The following is a 22261-nucleotide window of genomic DNA, read 5'->3' on the forward strand; positions in this document are numbered from 1 at the left end:
GTCGTGCTCGTTATTTACGTACTGGAATATCGCATTTCTCGTACGCTAAAAACTGATCAATGATGCTTCAACCCATCCAGCCACGTTACCAGCCGCTTTTTGATAATAACCTGCCCATTGTTACGATTAGCACATGTTCCCCACCGCAAGCCTAAATCAAAAATGAATGGAAGAAGGGGCACTCACACCAACCAACTTCCCCGTCCCCTCCTCAACGACGCACAGATGCCTCAGCCCCAGCTTCCCAAACATCTCCACGCAATACTCCATCGGCGCCTTCGCACAGACAGTCAAGGGTGTCCGATCCACGAAGCTAGATAGATCGAATCCGTCCGCGTCATCCAGCGGCAGCCCTGCACCATCAATCTCATCGTCTACCTCTCCTATCCGCCGTCCATCACCCACGCCACTCTCACCCACTCCGCTCCCCAACACTCTCACTTCAACATCGCTGCCCCAAAACTCCCCCAACTTCTCCAGCCCGAACTCCAGCTCCGTTTCCGCAAGATAGCCCTGCAACATGCCCTCCTGCACCAACACGAGCCCCGCATCCATCAACCCCCTCTCCTTCAATTTCCGCAACTTATCCTCCAAGATCCCCCTGCGCACTTTATTATTCCTTGGCACATGCACAGTGATATCCCTCATAGTCCCCTCTGGCGGGATGAGCTCCTCGACCAAAACCCCCGCTTGCTTCACCAAACCCATCGCATGATCGAGATCCAAAAACGGATGCCCAAGCACCGTCTGCGCGAGGTCATACACGCCCTCGGGCTCCAGCGCGTCAGCGACCCATTTCGCGACCAGGATGGCGATCATGTGCGGGACGATATATTCGAGTTCGCCCGTGAGTTCGAACATGATGACGCAGAGGGAGATAGTCATGCGGGAGACGCCGGCGAGAAACGCGGCCGCGCCGACCATGGCGAAGATGCCGGGGGAGATGCCGGAGCCGAGGAAGAATTGGCCGATGAGGCGGCCGAAGAAAGCGCCGGCGTCCAAAGCTGGGATTATGATGCCAGAGGGGACTTTGCAGCCGAAGGTGATAGTGGTGAGGAAGAGTTTGGCGAGGGTCCCGTAGATGAGGAAGGCGATGTATTTGGTGTAGTCTGGGTTAGTGTGGGGGAGGGATTCGTGGGTGCAGAGCCAGGATTCTGAGGTGGAGGGGGAGGAGTGGCAGTCTTGGAGGAGGTTTTTGATGATTTTGTCGCCGGGCTCGCGGGTCATGGGATTGGGGAATTGGAGTAGTCCCGTGGCGAGGGTGACGAGGAAGACTTCGAAGACGGGGTGGGATTTTATGAGGGGAAGTTGTCGGAAGGTGCGGGACCAGAGGAAGTTGCATTTGCAGAATATGCCGCCCCAGAGCCCGCCGGCTATGCCGAGCAGGACGAAGATAAGGTAGTGCCCTGGCGAGTATGAAGTCCCGTAGTTTGTCTCGAAGAGCACGAGTTTGCCTGTCCCGGTGGGGTTGAGAACGCGGAGGATCATGGCTGCACAGAGGGAGCAGAGGAATGCTCGCCAGAGGACTGGGCGGGGAAAGTAGGTACTGATTTCCTCGTAGCTGAACAGGACACCGCCAATGGGGGCGCCGAAGGCGACTGAGAGCCCGGATGCGCAGCCAGCGCTGAGGAGTTCGCGCATCTTCCGGCTGTTCTCGCGGTATTTGGGGATGCGTTTACCGACTAGGTAGGCGACGCAGGTTGAGATGTGCACGAAGGGGCCTTCTTTGCCGAGACACATGCCTGTGGCTACTGCGAAGACGGCGCCTACGGCTTTGATGATCAGGACTTTCAGGTCGAGGATGTGCGGTATCACGAAGCCGGAAAGAATAGTCTTGATCTCCGGGATTCCACTGCCGGCGGCCAAGTAGATGCTTTTTCCTCCACCTCCTTCATGGCCGCTCTTCTCTCCGCTGTCCCCGTGGCCTGGAGCCGTGATGGCCATAGTTGATTTCGTCAACATCGTAACACCGGAGCTGATGACACCGAACAAGAGCGCCCAGCCGACATATATACCAAATCGACGGTACCAGTCGTTCGTCCAAAAGACCCACTCCTCGCAGCCCGCGCCTAGGTTAGCTATTCCACGCGTCTTGAGTTCACTTTGAGGGCTGTGTCTACTGTAGACCAACCCAGGTAAAGGTGAATTATCCGTACAGCAGGTCTCTCTGTTCGCAAACACATTCGTAGAGCAGTATCCCACCTTCCAATCACTGACCGTTGCCTCTGCTATATCAACCAAGAATGCCACACAAGCCGTCAAGCAGCCGATCAGCGCAGCGGCAAACCAACCAGAGGAGTGCTCGAACGCAGAATAGATCCGGTATCGAAGACCTGGCCGGTTGTGAACTGCTCGGTGACGATAGGATGATTTGACCTACGAATTGCAAGAGTAGTTAGCGAATTGGATCCACACAGCAGATCAAATGACAGAGCAAATGTATCAACTCCGTCAATCCCTCTTCCATAAGAGGTCCTTTCCCTACAGCCAAATTCATCTGTCCTCATGCCCCTACCCTTCCTGCTCTCGCTTCTCTATTTTCACTCCTAACCACCCTCATACCCACTATTTCACTTTCCCAATCTTGCCACTAGCATCTTCTTACACATCATCTTCGTCTCACACGTCTCTTCCCATAATCAATTGCCATTCCTCTCCACTTCCCTTCCTGCCCACACACCTCCCTTGTGTCCCATTCATCCCCTCTCCACTTCCCCTCCTCCATTGCCCGACATCACGTATCCCCCTCCCCCTCCCCCTCATTCCTCAAAGAGAAAAAAAAAACACAAAAACCCACCAAATCATGCAACCAATCAATAGTCCCATAATCATTATACGGCAACCTCTCCCCCACCGTCGCGTTCCCCAGCGCCTGCTCATCTTTGCTCACATAACTATCCATCATCGAGCTTGTATCATCTTCCTGCTGCAACTGCTGCACAGTGGATAGTTTGCGATTGTGATAGGGTGGGTTTGGGCTGGAGGCATGCTGGTTGTGATTATGCTGGTGGGGGTGGGGAGGAAGCAATCTGCTCCTCTCACTCGGATTCGGATTGGGGTTGAGGGCAGCGTGTTGGTCTGAGTCGAAGGGCGCCATAGTCAATTGATGGAGGGGAGGCAGGCATTGAAGCCCCAGACTCGCGGGATGGCAAGTGGAGGGTCAATGGCTGTGGATAGAGGACGAGGGAGCTTGAGGAGTGGTTATGAGGGGTGGCGTTCGAGGAATGGAGGAGTCTGGCCTGGAGGTGTTTATCGAATTGTCTCAGCGGATTTAGAAAATCCATGCTGAGCTTAATCGAGCCAGGCTAGACGTCTAGATCGATTGTATAGGTTGGTCGGATAATTGATAGAGCTAAGGCATATTAGATAGTGGGGAGATAAGAATGCAGCGGAGATACTTTTCACGTGGGTGCGGGGGCGGTTGATAACGGGAGTCTAGCTTCTTCGGGCTAGCGACATATCTGCCTTGATGATTGAATATCTAGGGTGGAGCTGTATGGACGTGGGAACATGGAGGGTGATGATATTGTATAGAATATGTTCCTAGTACGAATAGTCTAAGTAGTCATTACACTCTATAACTGAGAGCATCGGCTTCAGTAACTAAGGGACAACGCCTTTGCTGAACGCCTTTCAATCCCCTTTCATAATCCGGACACCGACGCTGGAACGCTCAAGAGAATCCGAAAAATAAGAAAATGCAGTCTTTCTGATGTGTTATGTTTCCATGCTCCATCTCTGTTTCAACGGCAGGGCTATGTTCGGGATGGGTAGACTCCATCTATCTGATGGATCGAGTTCAGGCTGCCAGTTCTCGACTTGCAGAATGTCCTCCTGATCGTGCTTCTCACGTGGGCTGAGTGGCAGGCCAATGGATCTAGCAATTTCTAGAGATGGTCCTATGCCATGGCTCCCTTGGCTATTGACGAGCGGTGAGTTCGGCATGAGGGCCTGGAGCGTGCGTAGGGAGGAGTCGCTCGCAGTGGATAGAAGGGCAGGTCGAGGTCGGGGTATAAGGCTTGTGCCGTCCCTGGAGGCCGATGGTATGCTTGGTAGTTGCGGACGAGCGGCTGCGTTAGGAGCGAGAAAATGATCTGGTGGGTATGCTGGAAAGTAAGAAGCATTACCATTCAGCTGTGACATTTCAAGGGAGTCTATCGATGCTTTGTCCCGTGATAAGTCTCTATCGTGGTTTTGTCCAGCCTTGGATGTAGATGCTGATGTGAAGGAGAGGGTGCTGCGGCTCGTGTTGATTCTGCTCATCGAATTGGAAGCCATTGTGGGATGTAAATGACCGTCCTTCGCCATTTTCTCTTCCATAATCTTCTCTCCAATCCTACGACCAAGATTTTCACCACCCCGTCGCGAACTGGCTCTGCTCCCAACGCTGCTCCCATGACTCGTACCGCTTCCACTTCTGCTTCTGTTCTCTCTTTCTTTGCCCGCCATTACTTTGGCTTTCGGAGGCGGTTGCAACATCCATTGGATTTCTGCTTTCGACGTAGGTTGTGTACTCACCACTGGAGGATGAAGTTCATTGACCTCAGGGTTACGTGCGCAGTAATATGTCCCACTGCCTCTGGCAGAGCTTGAAACACGTGAGAAGCTGTTGGAGGATGCCAAATCCTCATCCATTCTGCCCCACAATAACTCGTCTTCTCGCTGATATCGCCTGCGATTCCATCCTTCTTCGCTGGAACGGCTGATGTCTTGAGAAGTTGCTGCCTCATCGCCTGGTCCCACACTCGTGACACCAGTAGCGGTACTACTATCTCCTGCAGACTCTATATCTCTGGCTCCAGGCGGTTTCAGCTTCAACAAACGTCGCTTTTTCTTTTCGGCTTTTGTCATCCGGTTTGGTGGGGGCCCGGGCCCCACACGAATCTCCTCATTCCAACCGGGGTTCCGCTCTGAAGGCAGAGGATGTTGGAATATCCCTAGCTTTTCATTCTCTTTCCTCTCCTCTCTAGCTCCTTTAGCCTCTGTTTTCTTTTTGCGTCGTTCAGCGTATTTGGTGTACGGCGCGCACGAGACGTAGTAAAACAAGGCCGATTGGGTGCCCCTCCAGAACCAAGCCTCAGTGAGAAACGTCATTGGTCTTGGTGGAGTGCAGGCTGGAGGTGAGGAATGATGTACTTTGCTGTAGAACCAAAAGGCACGCCGATTTGTCAATTTTCATGGGTCAGCTGAATTGTCGTTTAGGATATTGAAGTCTTTGGTATGGGAACAGGCTATCACTGCTGATCTTGGTCTTTTTAAATGATCATTGTACAGCAACGGCTTCCGAAGCCTCAACATGGTACAGACCAAAGGCTCAATGGCTGGCAGGGCGTCCAAAAAGCGGATATTTTGGATTCTAGAGGCGGTTGGGGCTGGCAGATCTCGCCCGCCGCTCGCCGCTCGTGTCAATATTTAGGACTGGTACAGAGTCGGTTGTCAAGTCTGTACGTCGAATATGATGATGAACTGACTGGCACTGCCAGGTGATGGTCGGAATCGCGGTTGTTGGGTGCAGGAATGCGCCAATAATGTCAATGGCAAGGTTGCATCGGAGCGATCGAGATGACGCTGCCAGCTTCATTAGGGTCCGCCCCTAGCTTTAAAAGTCAATGCACGGTCCTGCAATTCCCTTTCGAGAAGCTCGAGAAGATAGTCTACAGTTCACAAGCTTGCTACATGTACCTATGGTACATTTCCATGTAAGAACATGAGAACGCCGAGCCCGGAAGCCAAGCTCGGCGTATGACACGAAGTTGGCTTACAGGCAATTCGCGACTTGAAACAAGGAAGGAGCTTGCTTCGTAGGCGCTCGATTAATGTGAGATGCGGTTGGGACCGCTCCTCTTTCACACAATTATGGCATTCTGGTGTTGGAATTCGATGGGTTTCACTCTCAAACACTGGTAGCAGTAGTGTTGGGACTCGAAAATGCAACAATGTTGTTCCACTGCATACATATAAATTATTTGTCTCGACCAGAAGACTGGCAGAGCTTCTCTAATTACACTGCACCGTATGCAAACCATGTCCATTACTATGCCATGTAAACTTTTCCCCTTCAATGTTGTGGACTCCCGATGAAGAAGTATCCTCTTCAATATCCCTGCCAAATGACGCCATTCAATCGCATGAAAATGCTATTGACATAGAATTGTAGATCCCCATATTCACAAGAAAGCGGCGAACAACAGACCAGCGAATCCAAGGCCGGCAGCAGGTTGAACGACACCGGCAGCACCAGATGATGAGCTGGAGGAGCTGGAGCTAGAAGAGCTGCCAGAGCTGCTCTCGGATGAGGTTGGGGTGCCTTCATCGGACGTTGATGATGTGTCAGTGGATGCAGATGAGGCGGAAGGCTTGAGAGAGCTTGCGGAGAAGGTGCCGTTGGAGCCAGAGCTGGGAGAGCCGGTGCCAATAGCTCCTCCAGTGCCAACCGCGGTTCCAACAACAGCTGTAGCAAAGGTGCTTGGCGTCCCAGCTGGAGAAGTCGCGGCAGCTGGTTGAGAGGTGACGACAGTAGGTTGCGTCGTAACGACAGCCAGATTAGGGGCTGGTTGAGAGGTCACCACATTGAGATCGGGTGCAGCTATGCGACCATGTGAGTAAAAGTTCATTTCCAAAGATGTCTTGAGGTTTTGTCATACGCTGGCCAGTAACCACACCCAGAGAGTTTGTCAAGGAGGTAAAGTCACTGGCGTCCTGCAACAGTCGCTGTTAGCAATGAACCTCAAGCAGAACTGAACGTAAACAAGTTGTAGAGAAGCCCCACAGAGCGGGCAACAATTAACGTAGCCCTCGTCGTAAGAGACTACAGAAAGCTTGACGAGAGACGGTGCTTACACTCTGAGCTGAAGCGACGGCGGCGAAAGCGGCGGTCGCGAAGACGATTGAGTAACGCATGCTGGTAAAGGCGTGTTGATGTGGAGCTTGAGAGAAAATTAGGAGTCGATAGGTTGGATTATTAAAGTGATATTTGTGAATGGGTGAAAGCACAAGCGAGTGTGATGAAGGTCAAGAAGTGAACGTTTGTAGAGAGTAGTAGTGAATGAGGTAGGACAGAAAGTGGAACAGGAGGCAGAAAAGAAGTTCCCAAAATTGAACGCGAATACCGCTAGTCCCGAAATGGATCAATACGAGCTACCCCGGTATTGGCGCGTGATGATTCGACGAGAGGGCGTCCCTCCCGAAATGAAACGCTTGGGATTGTCGCCCGCTGCATCCTTTGGGCCTGGGAGCTGCATCAACCAGACACATTCGGACCTCTTCGCTGTTCCCGATCATCTCGAGACGTAGATGAAACTTGGCCTTACGAGTGCGGACAGATGTCATCTATTATTCAGAAGTTGTGATAGCTCCAGAAGGTGTCTATATGGGGAAACCTGACGATGAGGCCGCAGTCAACGTCCTGGGTACACAGCATGGGCTGATCATAGCCTGACCCAATTCTAGCTCACGAAAATCTGCTGCATCAATGCGCTGCGGATCTTCGGAGCTATTCGTTGATCCAGATCTCAGCTCATGCTGCAAGGCTGCCCCTAATAATAATGCGACGTTTTCAGTAATGCAGCTCGTTCTTCCCAATAATGCCAACCAAGTCTCCTCAGGAGCCTGATGACCTGGTATACGGCAAGGGCACTGAACAGACCGAGCACAAGTGCGGCGGAAAAGAGTGTGAGTCTGATGGACTGGCCATCAGGAATGACGTGTTTTATTCCTTCTTTTGCCCATCTTAGATGCTTCTGCCGTACTAGTAAGAGTCAGGAATATCTTGAAGGACCTCATTTTCGCCGGATTACCTTGAGTCTCAGTATTCGGAATTAATTGACAGACCACAGGATGGCACTCAGACTCGCGAGTCTGAAGTCTATGGCTACTATCTCGTGCTTTGACTGCCGAAGGTGCTTCAAACTATGCAAAAGTGCTCAAACAAATGCTATCTGTAGCCCCGTTCTCCTATGTGAGACCATACCGAGATGCCCGACAGAAGCTTTGACATCGGTAGTGGCACGGCACGTGGACTACGCTTCGGTCAATATTTCAAGCACTACGGTGTTATTAAGGATGACTGCCATAAGATCCAATACTCATCCTGCGCATTGTTTCAATATTCGGATGCTTCATAGCTTTTCAATGATGGAAATGAGACTGTCTGTACTTCTCTACCTTCCGTCCGCACCCGAATCCTTATGGAGAGCAAGCTTTGTGGCTACCGTACCTGCCCTTTTTGAATCACAACGACCCTGAGCTTTCCGCAACCCGCCACAAGCGAATGTATTTAAAGCTGGATTTTCGTTGCAAGAATCCTCCTCCTTACCAAATACAACATACTTTCATAGAAGAGAAGCCACGCTCGACTGCAGAATCATTGCAATCTCACCTTCTTTTCATCTCTGAAGACTTAAAACAGGCGTCATGGCCGCTGCAAAGGATATCACCGGTCAGATGATGAAGGTCCGCACTCTTCGTTCAATCGTCCCTTTTAACGCAGTGAGGCTCGCTCGACCCAAATGCCATACCATGAATCTAAATGCTACCTTTCGAACATCCGCAAAGACATCAGCGCGGTACAAATACTTACGCTGTAGACGTTTTCAGATATATGCTAATAGACCAAATAGGAAGAACTGGTTCGACGAGATAATGCATGGCAAACCCCAGCCTGAAAAAGAAAGCCCTTATTTTGGTCTCTCCTCTGCTATCCAAATTGCTCTACAACCGTTGCCTAATATTTTCCTAGGGATCATTGACGCCCTTATATTTGGAGTCGCAGGGGGCCTTTTCACCATCTTCATTCGTCATTTCACTCCTGTTAGTCGGCTTTTCACGGCCTTCGAACAAAACCATCCCATCGACTATGGTTGCAAGACTGAGACTGGTAATAATAAGACCCTCAGCACTCCAGCTGGCGCTACCACAAAGCATGACATTGACCCAGAAACCTATTGCGAAGAGATGACCCTGGAGGAAGAGATCAAACACTGCAAAATCAGAATGAAAGGATACGATGCACGCACAGACGAGGAGCAGAAGTGGCTCAACGATTATTACGCAAAATCTGTCAGGATCTCGTGCAGAGAGGATATCAAAAGACTGCGGGCCAAGTACGGACGAGAGAAAGCTCGCTGAAGTACGTACATAGACATTATTTTTACTTCACTGTATAGATAGAAATACTGAGTTGACCATCACCACGATGAAAATTGCCCGCTTTTCAACAATACATCTCACCCACGCGCCCTCGTCAAGCAGCATCGCCATCCAATCCGAGAGGGTCACGTGGTGTTGTAGACTTGTAACCTTGCCTGCTTGCCTCGCCCCTGCACAGTCTTCTCCTCCTCTCACCATACGTCTTTAGATCAGCAGCCGCCCAAATTATATTCATAACTACCTCTCGGCGCCGCGATCAAGAGCTCGCTCCCTATTGAAATCTTGTGTATACCACTTTGCCTCTGTGTTTGACCGCAAGATCATACATCTACTACTATTAAACGCGATGCACTGTCATTTCAAGTTTGACGCTCATATGATGGTTTTCGAATGTCAAAAATGGATAAACATAGCTTAGCTTTTCAGGTGAATTTGTGCAGATGAAAATGGGCTTCGCTTTGTCCTAAAGACGAAGAGCATCACCGGCCTTTGCCAAGCCTTCCCTATGTCACACGGACCCCAAGTTTGATGGAACGCTGCAGCCTTGCACGAGCTTGCTCTTCAACGCTGTCGCATGTTATCGCAGACCTCTCATTGGTCAATTACATCTAGGAGTAATCTAACCCACAACTCTGTATCCCGCCCTCTGGCAATCGTTTCGACGCTGTATATAGCTCAAAGTTCTCGCCATGTCGACGTCCTTCGTTCGAATCAGTCGAGGGCCAGCGTCTCGTTGTTGTGCCGATGCCATCTGCTCCTCTCCCCGTGTTAAGCGTTGCGTTCTACCTGTACACATGCCTCGCGACTTCAGCAGGTGAAGACTTGTTCGGGTTTGGGCAGTCGAGCGCGAAGGTCCTGTTACGGCGCGCAAGAGGAGGAGGTGGAGGGTTTGGCTCTTATTACAAGTCATGCCAGGAAAGCTACGGCTCCGGCTTCGCTGAGTGCTATGGGACGTGCTTCAACGCGGGCGCAGGAGAGAAATGCTGTGCAGGCAATTGTACGCATTTTAGCTACAGGGCCAGGTGAAGAACCCTCTGGCTGACGTACCATCAGATAGCTGCCCCAATGGTCAATACTGTGGCTTTGGCTCATACTCTTATTGTTGTTACGACGTGAGCTCTCCCTATTCCTACCACACAAGCCAACCTTCCCCCCTTACGCAATAGACTACAAGCGCTCATCTCTTTCGGAAAAATCTAGTACAAAACGCCGGCTGAGTGCGCAGGCCAATACGCCATAGCTCAACCTCCACCAAACTGGAAACCCGGCGACGGTAACGCGCCCGCCAGCGTGACCAATCCTCCAGCTGCTGCCGACACCCCAACCGCCACTCCCACGGATGACAACAGCGCAAACCAGCCAACGGCGGCTGGCCCCAACGCGAACGCTCCGTCCTCAAGTGCAGGCAACATAAACACCCTTACTACTACAAGCTCCCCTACTTCGACTTCGGCAACGGACTTCTCCTTCACGCGTCAAACGCTTTCCACGAGTGATGGCAGTAGCGGAGAACCTACAACGGGATTTGGAGGCGTGAGCAATGCAACGGAGCTGGGAGGTGATAATACAGCATCTACGGCTGCCACCGCGAGCCAGACGGACGGTCAGTTGACTACTCCGTCTTCGGGGTCTGGGGACGCCCCCACTGGTGGGGCTGATAGGGTGGGTCAAAGAGGAGTTGTTGGGGGAGCCGTCCTTGCCGTCTTGATAGCGGTGGTAGGCGGCTTGGGTATGGCTGCTGGCAAACTATGATGACCCACGGTGTAGAGAGAGATGCTACGGGTCTGTAAATGGCTCTACACATATGTATTGTATCGATGGGTACTTTAGAACTTAACGTTCGGTATGAAGCTTCCCAGACACAGGAGCGTATATTATGCGTTTGTTTGCTAGATGGGCAGTTCTCATATTCGGTCACCAAGAACTATTTGAAGGCAATGAGCGAACTACCTTTGAGGCTGGATGACTCTTGGCATCAATACGGCAGGCGATAAATCAGATGTAGCTTTAACTCTTTTGACGCGCTCCTCGCTCCGCGACGTCGAAGTCAAAGAGCCTAGGATTGCGCCGACTCCAGTAGCTACCCTAGACTTGATCGTTATCATTCACTGAGCCCTGTTGAGTGCTTTAAGGCCATCTTCTACCTATGTTGCGAGTTTGGAATCATCAAGTGCCGTGGTTGAGACTCTAGCCAGCTGGCAGCTTTTAAAAGCCATCAATTTCGCTCCCCCAAATACCATGCACGATTAGGGCAAGACGATCGCCGCGACTATGACGCCCAACCAACCGCAAGCTTTCATTTCTAGCTACGCACCTCGTCTGAGGCAGTATGGTAACTCTCTTCTCACGCCCGTCATCCCACAGACCATCCCCACAGTACCTAGCGCACGGACAACGAAGAGAGGCACGATAGCAAAGAATTATGCGGAAGATGAATATGACGATGACGATATATTTGAGGACGGAGAGACCTCAAGGCGGCATACCGGACTGCGAAGTAGAAGAGAGGACCCAGGCCATGGAAAAGAAGCAATTGCAGATAAAATTGGGAAGGAGATACATGAGCCAGTCGAAGTGCAAGGCATATGGAGAGATTGGATGGGGAAGTTGAGAATCGTCAGGTATGGCCTTCACTCTTCTCTACATACTATGGGCATGGAATGCTGATGGGAATGCTCTGCAGAACCGACAAACAACATCACGCACAGACCAACCTCCCTCTCACTTTGATACCTATCAGGCTCGACATTGACATCCCTTCCTACATACCTCAGCCTGCTCTTCCACTCCCTCCCAACGCTCACGAACTCGGTATCAACGCTGCCTTACCACAATACAGAGTCCCTGAAGCAACTCCAGCCTACCGACTAAAAGACATCTTCCTTTGGAATCTGCACGAGACCCTCATAACACCCGACCAATTCGCCAACATCCTCATCCACGACCTAGACCTTCCAGCCAGCCCGAAAATAGTAACAGACATAAGCTCTCAAATACGCTCCCAACTAGAAGAATACGCCGGCGTGGCTCTCCACCCCCTCTTCCACACCACTAAATCCACCACGACCACCAACGGCAACATTCCCAAAGCCTCCCAGCCATCCTCCACACTCCCCCAACCTTCCACCCCATCCCCAGCTCCACAGCACACCAACGGTATAAACGGCCACTCAACACCCAAGCCCGACATTACCGCCCACGCGCGCGCCCCTCCCCCTCAACCCCAACCGCGGCCGCAGTCACAACCCCCCATAAACAACGAACTCGACCCCGACGACATGTACCGCTGCATCGTCACCCTAAACATAAACCTCCAAAACAAACTCTACACCGACAAATTCGAATGGTCGCTCCTCCACCCTGTCGGTCTCGCCGAGCGCTTCGCGCGACACACCTGCGCCGATCTCGGGTTGGCAGGGGAATGGGTGCCCGCCATGGCGCACGCGATCTACGAAGCCGTTCTGCGGTTGAAAAAAGAAGCTTGTGAGACGGGCGGCATGCTATACGGTGGTGGAATCGGCGGGGTGGAGTTAGAGAACATGGCCGTCGACTTGAGGGGCGAAGGCGCGGGGGCCGGGTGGCGGTACGATCCAGAGAATCTGTGTGAGGAGTGGGAACCGAGCTTGGAGACGTTGAGTAAGGAGGAGATTGAGAAGAGGGAGGGGGATAGGGAAAGGCAGTTGAGACGGCTGAGGAGGGAGACCGCGAGGTTTAGTAGTACGAGTCAGATGGTGGGGAGTGAGACTGCGGGAGGATATGGGAATGGTGGAGGCGGTGGCGGTGCTGGTGGAGGAGCGGGAGCGGGAGCAGAGGAAGAAACGCAGCTAGGTCGTGGGGAGAGGAGTAAGAAGAAACGACGCTTTAGGAGCTTGAGCCCTGTGGGCAGGGCGACGCCTGAGGTGGTGGGCAATGCTGGGTATGGAGGCGGAGGGGTGGGGTTGCTGAATGAGTGGTTCGTTTTCTATCCTCCCATCGTCTGTTGGCTTCACTATGAGAGGGTGAATGGGTACTGATTTCTACTGCGTGTGTGCAGGGAACGACATTCATGGCGCTGCTCGCACTGTCTAGTCTTCGGCTCTGCAGTCTGGGGCGTTAGAGATGGCCCTGTTGGTCCTAGAGTGAGTCTCATCCCCTTTCCCCCTTTCCTCCCCCTTCCTTATCCCCCGTTTCCCCCCCTTTCGTCGTCACGTGGAATTCCTAACTCTCGGTAGACACTATGCAGCAACTGCGGCCTCGTCTACGAACGCGACAAACGCCTCCCCGCCGCGGCGAGGAATCTCCATATTAACGATGTTGCGATTGCGCGGTGATATAACCCCCCAAACCCAGATAAAGGAAGGTTTTTTTGAGTGAGAATTGTAGGGTAGGATATTGGCATTGATAGTTAAATCCTTCTAGCTACTTAATGCAAGAATTTTTGACCTGATTTCCTCTCCGTGTGTCGATATGATAAAATTCATGCGTGGGGTGTCTCTTTATTTTTCAGTCGCTTTATTTCAAATTGCGGTGGATTGGGAGTAAGGGCAGTCAGTCAGTCGTGGGACTGGCTTGTCGAGAGGATCTTGACGAGGCCCTGATGACACGCGCCGCGCATCGAAACATCGAGCCTCAAGGGTTGGAGGACTGCTGTATGCTTCACATTTTCATTCCATCCCGACGATTAAAAATGACTGCTATACTACTTAATGTGCTAAGCGCAGCGAATATAAAACTCCTGTCCCCAATGCTCGGATATCACAACAATCGCATAGTAACGTCTTATCCACGAGTCCGCGACCTCCCCTCCCCTCCCCTCCCCTCCCCTCTCCTCCCCTCGGGGGACTCAGAAAATCTTCCCTCGGCCGCATCATTCCCTCCATTACCATGTTGTCAATAAACGCGTTGTATGCCCTCCTCCCTCTCCCTCCCCCTCTCCCTCCCCTTCACCCTCTTCTCTCCTCCTCCTCCTCCTCCTCCTCCTCCTCCTCCTCCTCTCCCCTTCCGTTTTCACCTCCACATCACACTTCTCATTAGACTGGCGTTCGCGTTTCGGCAATTTCCTTCCTTTCTCCCCCTCCCCCTCCCGATCTGAAAGACCATCAGACTTCCGCTTCCGCTCAAAAATCACCATGGCAGCTCTCCACACCGCCTCCTCGAACGCGCGGTTGAGATCGTCACGAAGACTTGTGTTCGGATTCGTCGGGTTCTGACTTGGGGAGGGAGTGGTGGAGGGCAGGGTGGATATTTTCTTCAAGATCGCGTAAGCTTCGCCTGCGCCATTGTCGCTGGGACCGACTGTAGCGCCGGTGTTCAAGAAAGGCGCAGGGTTGGGGAAGGGGGAGTGGGAGGGGGTGGACCAACCCTCTTTTTGCTCCCCCTTCTCTTCACTACTTGCATGTGCTGGAGAATGTTGGTGTTGATGCAGTTGCTCGGGTTTCTCTGCCTCGGATGGTCCGCTTGTTGGCGAGGGGAATCTTCGGTTGCTGAACGCGATCGTGTTTCGGGACCCGGCGATGGAGATGCCGGCGTTGATGCTGAGGTTGAGATTCGGTTGCTTATTCGCACCCGCTTTGCCCTTGCCTGCGCCTGCTCCCGTCCCACTCTGACTACTATCCCCTGCGTTCGTAGCGCTTGGGTTGGCCGCGTCACCACCGGGAGTCTGGTCGGCGACAGGACCGTAGATCGGTTCGACGGCTTTGAGGACTTTCTCGATGTCTTCGGTGCGGGCGGAGGGGGATGGGAGGGTGATGTTATTCAGGTGCCCCATTAATTTCGTGGAGGCGTCGATGTGGAGGGTTTTCGTCGTGGGCTGGCCTGGGGGGCTGGGGGAGGAGTGGATTGTTGTGTGGCCAGAACGGTGCTGGGGCTGTGCGTGGGACTGAGGGTGGACGTTGGGGTTCGGGGGCATGTTGGTATGATTGGTGTTGTTTGAAGAGGCGAGGAGATTGTGGAGGAGAGCTTGGGCTTGGGTGGCAGATAGCTTTGGTGGTATTGTGTTTGAAGGAGGGGTCATGGTCTGGGGAGTCGATTTTGAGATTGGTGACTCGCTTTGCGTTGGTTGTTCGGGAGAGTGAAGTATGTGAGAGAGAAGGGGTGTGCTGTGGAGTGATAGTCGTGGCGGCGATAATCAACCCAGAGCATGCGCTTTGCTTGACTTTGAGGGAGGGGGGAAAGGGAGAGGGAAGCGCGTAGAGACGGAGGTATAAGTGAAGGTGAATAACACAGAAGAGAAGTAGCGAAGGCAGGGTAGATATATAATTCAGAGAATAGGAGACATGCGACAGTCAGGGAGCCGCAGATATTGTCACCAGGAATAGGGTACGAACAGCAAAAGGCTAACTTACTCGTGCGAGAGAACTAGAGGAGACTTGCTGCAGATCCTCCCCACAATATGAGAGCTTGATATTGTGTGCGCGGTGGGTGCCCTATGATTAAATCATTACTCCGGTTAGCTCGAACAGGCAAAGCGCGACGACCCCATTGCAAGTCGCGTATTGCATCAACAAGTACCAAACGTAACTCATAAAGTCAAATGTTAGCTCACTCATCTTCGTGCGCTCGGCCTTTGCAATTGTCCATGACTGCTTATTGTGTATCTCATTAGACATCCTGATCACGCCAAGAGCAAGAGTTGGCCTTTTCTCCTATTGTTCGACGTTTTCGCTTTAGCGTCATCAGGGTCTGGGACCCCAACATCCCCCCGATCCCCTCGCTCTCTTTCGCTCTTAAGTCCACAGTCGACTCGTGCCATCGGCTCCTGCGCTCGCGCACCAGGGCTCTTTCGGGTGCCAATCAAGGTCCATAATGCCGAGGTCCTGCTTGACTGTGTGGCCCCTGAGCACCTTCAGGGGAACAATACTCGCATTCTCCATTGCGTCGTGTACAACTTTGCCGTGGAATATCTGAAGGCTACCGTCGTCACTTGCGTCAGCGAAGAGCGGGAGACCGCCTTGGTGAAACCTAACTGCCCGAATGGCTTTCTGGTGGTATCGCAATGTTTTGTACGGTCGCACAGACAGCTCGAGGTCATGCCAGAGTAATCGCTTGTCGTAGCTTCCAACAATCAGGTTATCACCACCGGGATGTACATCGAATGAAGAGATCCAGCGTGCACCCGGTTGGATGATTTTGACGAGCTCTTGTTTGGATAGATCGAAATGCCGTATCATTCTTTGTGTCGCGACAAAGAAGGCGGGCTTTGAGGGATGGAAATGAGCGGCCTGTGCGAGTCCTTTCAAATTGCGAAATGGAAATTGCGTTTGATGTTTTGACAATGTATGGATCGCAACAGCGTTACTTTGACCTTCAGGCGAAACTGTCGCAAAATATTGGCCTCGGCGGTGCCATGTGATGACTTTCACAGTTTTTCTAAGAGCAAACTTCACGAGTACTCCAGACTCTTCCAGCTGAGAACCAGGTCGAGCCCACTGCGGAATGTCTTTCTTGGGCTTGCTATCTCCGTTTGCTGCATAGCCCCAGCCAGCGTTAAGGAGCTCGCGACTTTGTTGGTTGACTTCTGGATTACTGATGGCTGGAACATTGCTCGGAGGCACAATCAGGTACACATCTTCACCGGCAGCTGCCGCAATAATCATAGCGTCTGTGCCTGGCCGCCATCGGACCACATTGACAGCTTCATCCTTGCTCAGCTTCACAGACCAGACCTCGTAGCCCGTCCTCAGCTCATATATCCTGACTGCACCATCGTCGCCTCCACTAGCAAGCCAGTATCCTGAAGGGCTGATAGAGAGACTTCGCACCCGGCCTTCATGACCTCCGAAGATGGTTGCGCACATCGTAGGAAATGGCCGGAGCTCTTCGGGGCTTGGCAATTTCGGTAGTAAAGATTCGGGGTCTATGTTCAGTTTGCTTCGCCTGATTCTAGGGGCGAGGTACAGATCCAGACATCGTTCAAACTTCTCCTTCAAGAAGCTATCGTAACCAGGCACTTTACGTAATGAGTCGTGGTTTGTAGGGAGAAAGTCCTTCTCTTTGTCCTCTTCATCCTGCTCATCCCACGCTTTCTTTTCCTCGTCATCAGGTAGATATTCGGGAGGGGGATGGTAGCTTTCTTCGTAACCCGGCGGCGGTAACTTTGGAGCCGGAACATTCATGGGGTGATCAGGCCTTGGCGCCTCGTTTGCCCATATATCATACCTTTTTACGTCTGTATCCTCTTCCTCATCCTGCGCAGGAGGCTTGTATGGCATGATCCTCCCTTCCCGTATCGCACGCACAATCTTCATCACGCGCTTGGCTTCGTGCTTTGAGGGGACGAATCTTCGCTTGGGCTCTGGCGCAGAGCTGAGAGGCATCTGCTCCGTCTTACTCGTGAAGTACTCGATCGTGGCTGGATAGGGGTCGTAGCCATCCTCTGGCACCTCGTTTGTTTGAATCCTCTTCAAAATGTCCAACTCTTCCTTGCTGAGCTCCAAAGGCTTCCCTGTTGCTGGATCTGTAAGACCAGTCCATCCTTTGGGTACCTCAATGCTGTCCAGCAACGCATCCAATGCCTCGCCCTTAGCTGGTCGACTTAGCCTCTTGCCATTGATATCGTAACCGATGTGGGGATATGCATCATAGAACGAGAGCGGAATGTTCCCAATCGTGTTGGTGGTCGCCGGTGCCTCTGAATCGTCTGAGTCGTAGACAGGGTCAATTTCAGGGTAAATGTAGCGAAGATTTCCGTTTGCATCCGTCTCAAGCTTGAAGTCTGCTCCGTGAGACCCGTTAGTGGTAGCCTCTTCGTCAGGACTCAATTCTCTGATCGTTTTATCGTCTGCCGCGTTTTGGTCCTCATCGGACGGTATTTCGTCACTCTCAAGGTCTCCATCTGATTCTTCTGATTCCCACTCATCTTTTTCGTCCTCTTCTCCAGCACTGCTCGACGTGGGATCCTCATCTTCTAGTCTCGTTCCATTATTGTGCGATTCAAGTTCGCTCGAGAACGTGGCCTCAAATTCGTCTGCGCTTCCGTCACTCAGCACGATCTCGTCAGCTTTGGGCGAATCCCGAGTAAATGCCTTTCTCTTCTTCCCCGATGCCTGAGGAGACATTGAGCTGTCAATTCTGTAGATGTCCGCGGCTTGAATTTCATCAGAAAACTTGTGAAAATAACACGGCAGACGAATGTGTCAATCCCGCAAAATTTAGTCTTGTCCGATAGTCTTGCGATATTTCCTTCAAGAAATGCACTTGAAAATTTCAGTTGATTGGGCCTATTTGGATTAAATTTACCATTCTGAAAGATAATCTTGCAGCGGTGAGCGTAATGTAGCTGGTGGAAATTTCTCGGTCATGTAAGGTAAAATCGCCCAAAACACCAATCAAAGCAGTGTGCTGCTATCCCAATACTAGATCTATCAATTCTATGGGCTGGTTATGCCAAGCTGACGAAAGGACCCAGCCAAGCGCTTTCCTATGTGCGACGCCACCACTCCAACCAATCCACATTACGTGGTAGAATTCTAGAGCGCCCGAGTTCGTTTCCCAACGAGACTTGCTCTCTCGAGCAATGCCAGGGACACCTTCCCTTGATCTGGCGTCGTCCAGTAAACCATTCATGTCTTCTCCAGTAGCAATCCAAACAAGTTCGACCTGCTGAGAATGGATGAAGTGCCTTGTGTCGTTCAATACTAGAATCCCAGCCCACTCGCTATGCTCAACATCGAGCATTCTCGTTCTTATACATGTAGCTTCGTTGGCATGTGTGACATATTCGTCTCCTGGGATTCTGAAAAAACTCCTCATAGTTCGACCGCAGAGTAAACCCCCTAAATTCAGCATCTGAGGAGATCCTCTCACCTCCAAAAATGGAATCGGGTATTTGTAACGTATGTCTGGGCAGCTTTGATGCACAAAATAATAATTAACGCCCTTACTAGGAGCTCCATCATAATTGACTCGGCGCCATCCAATGGGTAGAGGTGCGTCCCTATCAATCATACAGTTTCGATATTTGTGAGACGATTGTTCAATAGAAGTGTCTGCTTCTAGGCAGCCATAGGACCATTTGACACTAGAAGTGACATTGAAACCGAATCTACCCTCAGACAAGTGGTCAAACTGCAAGAGCCATTCTCTTGAATCAAGTGAACCACGCCAGCCGACCCATGACCAAGACGGCAGAGCAATGGCATCAGAGCTACTGAAACTGTCCTTTGATCTCCTGATCAGTGGATCACGAGGCTGCCAAAGTAAAGCGTGATTGAAAAACATCTGAGGGAGGCCCCAAATGAAGCCACCATGAAAGGAACGGCTCCATTTTGAAATAAGTCCCGAAATGGCTTGAAGTCCGTCTTCGTCGAAAGTCAGATTTCTTTCATTGTATTCGCATACTAGGTCGATATATTGCCGGATGTCTGGCCAATCCTGAAACTCAATGTTCCGGCCCCACCGTCCCATGGTAAATCGATTCGTTTCCGTTTTCATCGCGGTGTGATAAAGGGTAGGCATCTCTTCTAAGCCTGTTGCCTCATGCCACGTTGCACAGTTGCATTCCCAAAGGACGACCTTGTATTGAAACATTAATTTCCTACGTGCAAATACCAATTCTTGAAATGTCCAACCTCGAGAATACCAGACCGAAGAATAGGGCTGCATCGACTCGTAGAAGTCCTGACTCTGACTCCTATAAGTAAGGTTTCGAGAGACCTGCGTCACCTCACGGACACCTCTCAGACCGTGTTCAGCATCCCAACCATTAGCAGCAATTACAGTAACTGATGCCTGTGCGTAGATATTACCCATATTCTGGATCTGACTATGCTTGGAATCTTCATCGTCCTGCACGATGCACAAGCAGTCCACCCAGAGGTATTTGATCCCCAGACAAGACACAAATCCTATCGCATCCCGAATAGTCCGTGGTATCCAATCCGCATGGGCAAGAATGGCACCCTCTTCCAACAGATACATCAGATTCTCCTGGCTTAATTTCAGCATCTCAAGATTGCCCCAGACATAGCTCAAAGCTGCGTATTCGGCCCCATGATCCGCAGGGACGATGCAATTCTTTTGAACATCGATCAGCCAGCGAGGCCCGCTGGATTCACCAGATGTTGCACTACTGGCACACCGATCTCCATGTTCAGTATCGCAAACCCATTTCCAATTTCTGATCGTCTCCAAATCAATCCAATCTGGATCAATGCCTGGCGTTTTAGAATTCTGAGCATTTGAGTCACGGCTTGCCGAAGCTCGAAATTCATCAAGCTTTCCTTTCAGCTTCTGCATCGTCGGCGAAACCAATCCGATAGACTCGGCACTCACATACTCCCCAAGACGTTTGAATTATTCAAGTCAGGATATGCACTCAGCTCGCATTCTCTGTGTTCCAGGCTCCAGCGGATTCGAAGCGGGGCAGCAAATGCAGCTAGATGCTAGCTAGAGCCAGCCTTGTGTAGTCTCTTTCCATACGCTTGATTTGTTCGTCGTTCAATGTAATCTAAGGTGATATTTACATGAAAGCAATACATTGAGTCAAAGTCAGGCATCAAATACGCATCATTCAAACCTCAAGATTCTCTCCCTTCTACTGTTAGTCTCGTAGCACACCGTTTCGTATCTTGTGGGATGTCAGTATCGAACCCAATCTTTCAGGATAATCAAGTCCTTTTAAAAGAATAAGAGAATCCTATCGATATAACGCATAACCGGGTATCCAGGCGAAGCACTTCTTGGAAATAACGTAAATATCTCTACTGGATTGAGAACCTTTATTCAAGAGGTTAAACGCATGCAAGGCGTCTACGTGCTTAAGGCGGTATCTTGGCATGAATAGGCAAGTAAGGATGTGCTGGTTCAGTATTAATGGAAGATTCTTGGTAAAGGAATGAGGTGTGAAGAATATTGCTCATAGGGATCGTAGGCAAATCTGCCATTTCTACAATTGAATTTCCAAGTAACGAATATCAACACCTACGTATTCAACCTTTCAACTAAAAAGAAAATACACGGGAGGCAAAGAAAGTGATTGCTCTTGACCGGAATGACATAAAAATGGCAGATATCTGCACCCAGGCAAAACGGTTGTGATATGGCTATGATCAGAGGGTGCCTACATCAGAGCTTTGGCATTATTACGTAGGAATGTTGAGGCGAACTAGTCACTTTAGATTGCTAAATCCGCCGCAATTAATGAAGCCTTACAAAGTCTGTGGGCAATTCTGGAAGCAAAGTCCCAGAAAGTGTCGAGATTGTATCTGGCGTCCAGAGATTGTGTCTGGCGTCCAAGATCTATATGGAAGAGAATGGTTTTAGCAGGCTGTGGGTGCAACAAGGAAGCCTCTTGGCTAAGGAGTATGCTCTTGTCATGTGTGAATTTTATAAAATCTTGTTTGCAGATCTTGGTGAAGTAGCTCTGTGTTCCTTCAACAAGCCATATTTGGACTCAAAGATTCAAAAGGATCGCCCGCCATAGGTCTAGTCGATGGGCAATTAGGGCTACACGAATCTGCCTGGTATTATCAGCGTCACTCGTGCATGTCGATGCTGTAATCCTGGTTCACGCATTCTTTACACTTGTTATCTCAGGCACTGCTCACAACCAATCGACATCGTTATGACCCTCATCATCATCATTGCGTTCGGATCTTTCCCGCTGCTAGTCCACGCAACTCGATTAAGTGAGAAGTGTCAATATACTTGGGCATTCTTTCTGGTAGTTGCTCTGTGTCTGGTCTGGGTCCTTGTGACCTCACCATGGACACCGCTCAGCATCTACACCGGTATGAATCTCTACCTTTCCATCTATGAATAACGCTAACATCGTGCGGCACCGACAAATTTCACACCAGATGTGCAAAACTTCCAATTACCTCCTGTCACGACAGATAGGTACATATACTTGAAAAGCTGTGACGGATGCGAGGCATCACAATTATGCCCAGTCACTACAATGATATGATGGATAAGGCGTCAGGAGAGAGGAAAGGGGGAAAGGCCGAGGGGTAGGTTGGATGGAGAGAGGAAGCGAGGGAGGTGTATTCAATAAAAGGAGCATCCGTGTTCCGAACGACATGTTAAATATGGCAGCGTCATCAGGACTTCAAAGTATTGACTGACCCCTGCAGGGCTCCTCCTCTAGATTTAGGGACCTTCTACACTCCTATGAAAGACTTCTAGGTACAATAAG

General features: G+C 51.0%; 9 protein-coding genes across 9 annotated transcripts; 3 read left to right on the forward strand and 6 right to left on the reverse strand.

Annotated features, from left to right (window-relative positions):
- Positions 1-156: 156 nt before the first annotated feature.
- On the reverse strand, positions 157-3097 carry KY384_002259 (uncharacterized protein; the record flags this gene model as incomplete). The annotated part of the gene is made up of 2 exons (XM_044810785.1): positions 157-2078; positions 3043-3097. 2 exons carry the CDS (start codon positions 3095-3097, stop codon positions 157-159), a joined length of 1977 nt encoding a protein of 658 aa, XP_044672759.1.
- Positions 3098-3717: 620 nt separating this feature from the next.
- On the reverse strand, positions 3718-5094 carry KY384_002260 (uncharacterized protein; the record flags this gene model as incomplete). The annotated part of the gene is made up of 1 exon (XM_044810786.1): positions 3718-5094. The coding sequence occupies one exon, from the start codon at positions 5092-5094 to the stop codon at positions 3718-3720; it is 1377 nt and encodes a 458-aa protein (XP_044672760.1).
- A 1073-nt stretch (positions 5095-6167) lies between these two features.
- On the reverse strand, positions 6168-6900 carry KY384_002261 (uncharacterized protein; the record flags this gene model as incomplete). Its single annotated transcript, XM_044810787.1, has 3 exons — positions 6168-6586; positions 6645-6699; positions 6841-6900. 3 exons carry the CDS (start codon positions 6898-6900, stop codon positions 6168-6170), a joined length of 534 nt encoding a protein of 177 aa, XP_044672761.1.
- A 683-nt stretch (positions 6901-7583) lies between these two features.
- On the forward strand, positions 7584-8123 carry KY384_002262 (uncharacterized protein; the record flags this gene model as incomplete). The annotated part of the gene is made up of 2 exons (XM_044810788.1): positions 7584-7671; positions 7963-8123. The coding sequence occupies 2 exons, from the start codon at positions 7584-7586 to the stop codon at positions 8121-8123; spliced, it is 249 nt and encodes an 82-aa protein (XP_044672762.1).
- A 289-nt stretch (positions 8124-8412) lies between these two features.
- KY384_002263 (uncharacterized protein) lies at positions 8413-9126 on the forward strand (the record flags this gene model as incomplete). Its single annotated transcript, XM_044810789.1, has 2 exons — positions 8413-8451; positions 8596-9126. The coding sequence occupies 2 exons, from the start codon at positions 8413-8415 to the stop codon at positions 9124-9126; spliced, it is 570 nt and encodes a 189-aa protein (XP_044672763.1).
- A 2292-nt stretch (positions 9127-11418) lies between these two features.
- Positions 11419-13160, forward strand: KY384_002264 (uncharacterized protein; the record flags this gene model as incomplete). The annotated part of the gene is made up of 2 exons (XM_044810790.1): positions 11419-11768; positions 11831-13160. 2 exons carry the CDS (start codon positions 11419-11421, stop codon positions 13158-13160), a joined length of 1680 nt encoding a protein of 559 aa, XP_044672764.1.
- A 909-nt stretch (positions 13161-14069) lies between these two features.
- Positions 14070-15034, reverse strand: KY384_002265 (uncharacterized protein; the record flags this gene model as incomplete). The annotated part of the gene is made up of 2 exons (XM_044810791.1): positions 14070-14124; positions 14151-15034. 2 exons carry the CDS (start codon positions 15032-15034, stop codon positions 14070-14072), a joined length of 939 nt encoding a protein of 312 aa, XP_044672765.1.
- Positions 15035-15739: 705 nt separating this feature from the next.
- ERB1 (Ribosome biogenesis protein erb1) lies at positions 15740-18182 on the reverse strand (the record flags this gene model as incomplete). Its single annotated transcript, XM_044810792.1, has 2 exons — positions 15740-15904; positions 15969-18182. 2 exons carry the CDS (start codon positions 18180-18182, stop codon positions 15740-15742), a joined length of 2379 nt encoding a protein of 792 aa, XP_044672766.1.
- A 286-nt stretch (positions 18183-18468) lies between these two features.
- KY384_002267 (uncharacterized protein) lies at positions 18469-20361 on the reverse strand (the record flags this gene model as incomplete). The annotated part of the gene is made up of 2 exons (XM_044810793.1): positions 18469-19314; positions 19465-20361. The coding sequence occupies 2 exons, from the start codon at positions 20359-20361 to the stop codon at positions 18469-18471; spliced, it is 1743 nt and encodes a 580-aa protein (XP_044672767.1).
- Between the last annotated feature and the right edge of the window lie 1900 nt (positions 20362-22261).

The sequence above is a fragment of the Bacidia gigantensis genome (assembly GCF_019456465.1).
Source record: "Bacidia gigantensis strain McMullin 20006 chromosome Unknown contig_134, whole genome shotgun sequence".
In the NCBI taxonomy this organism is placed as follows: Eukaryota; Fungi; Ascomycota; class Lecanoromycetes; order Lecanorales; family Ramalinaceae; genus Bacidia; species Bacidia gigantensis.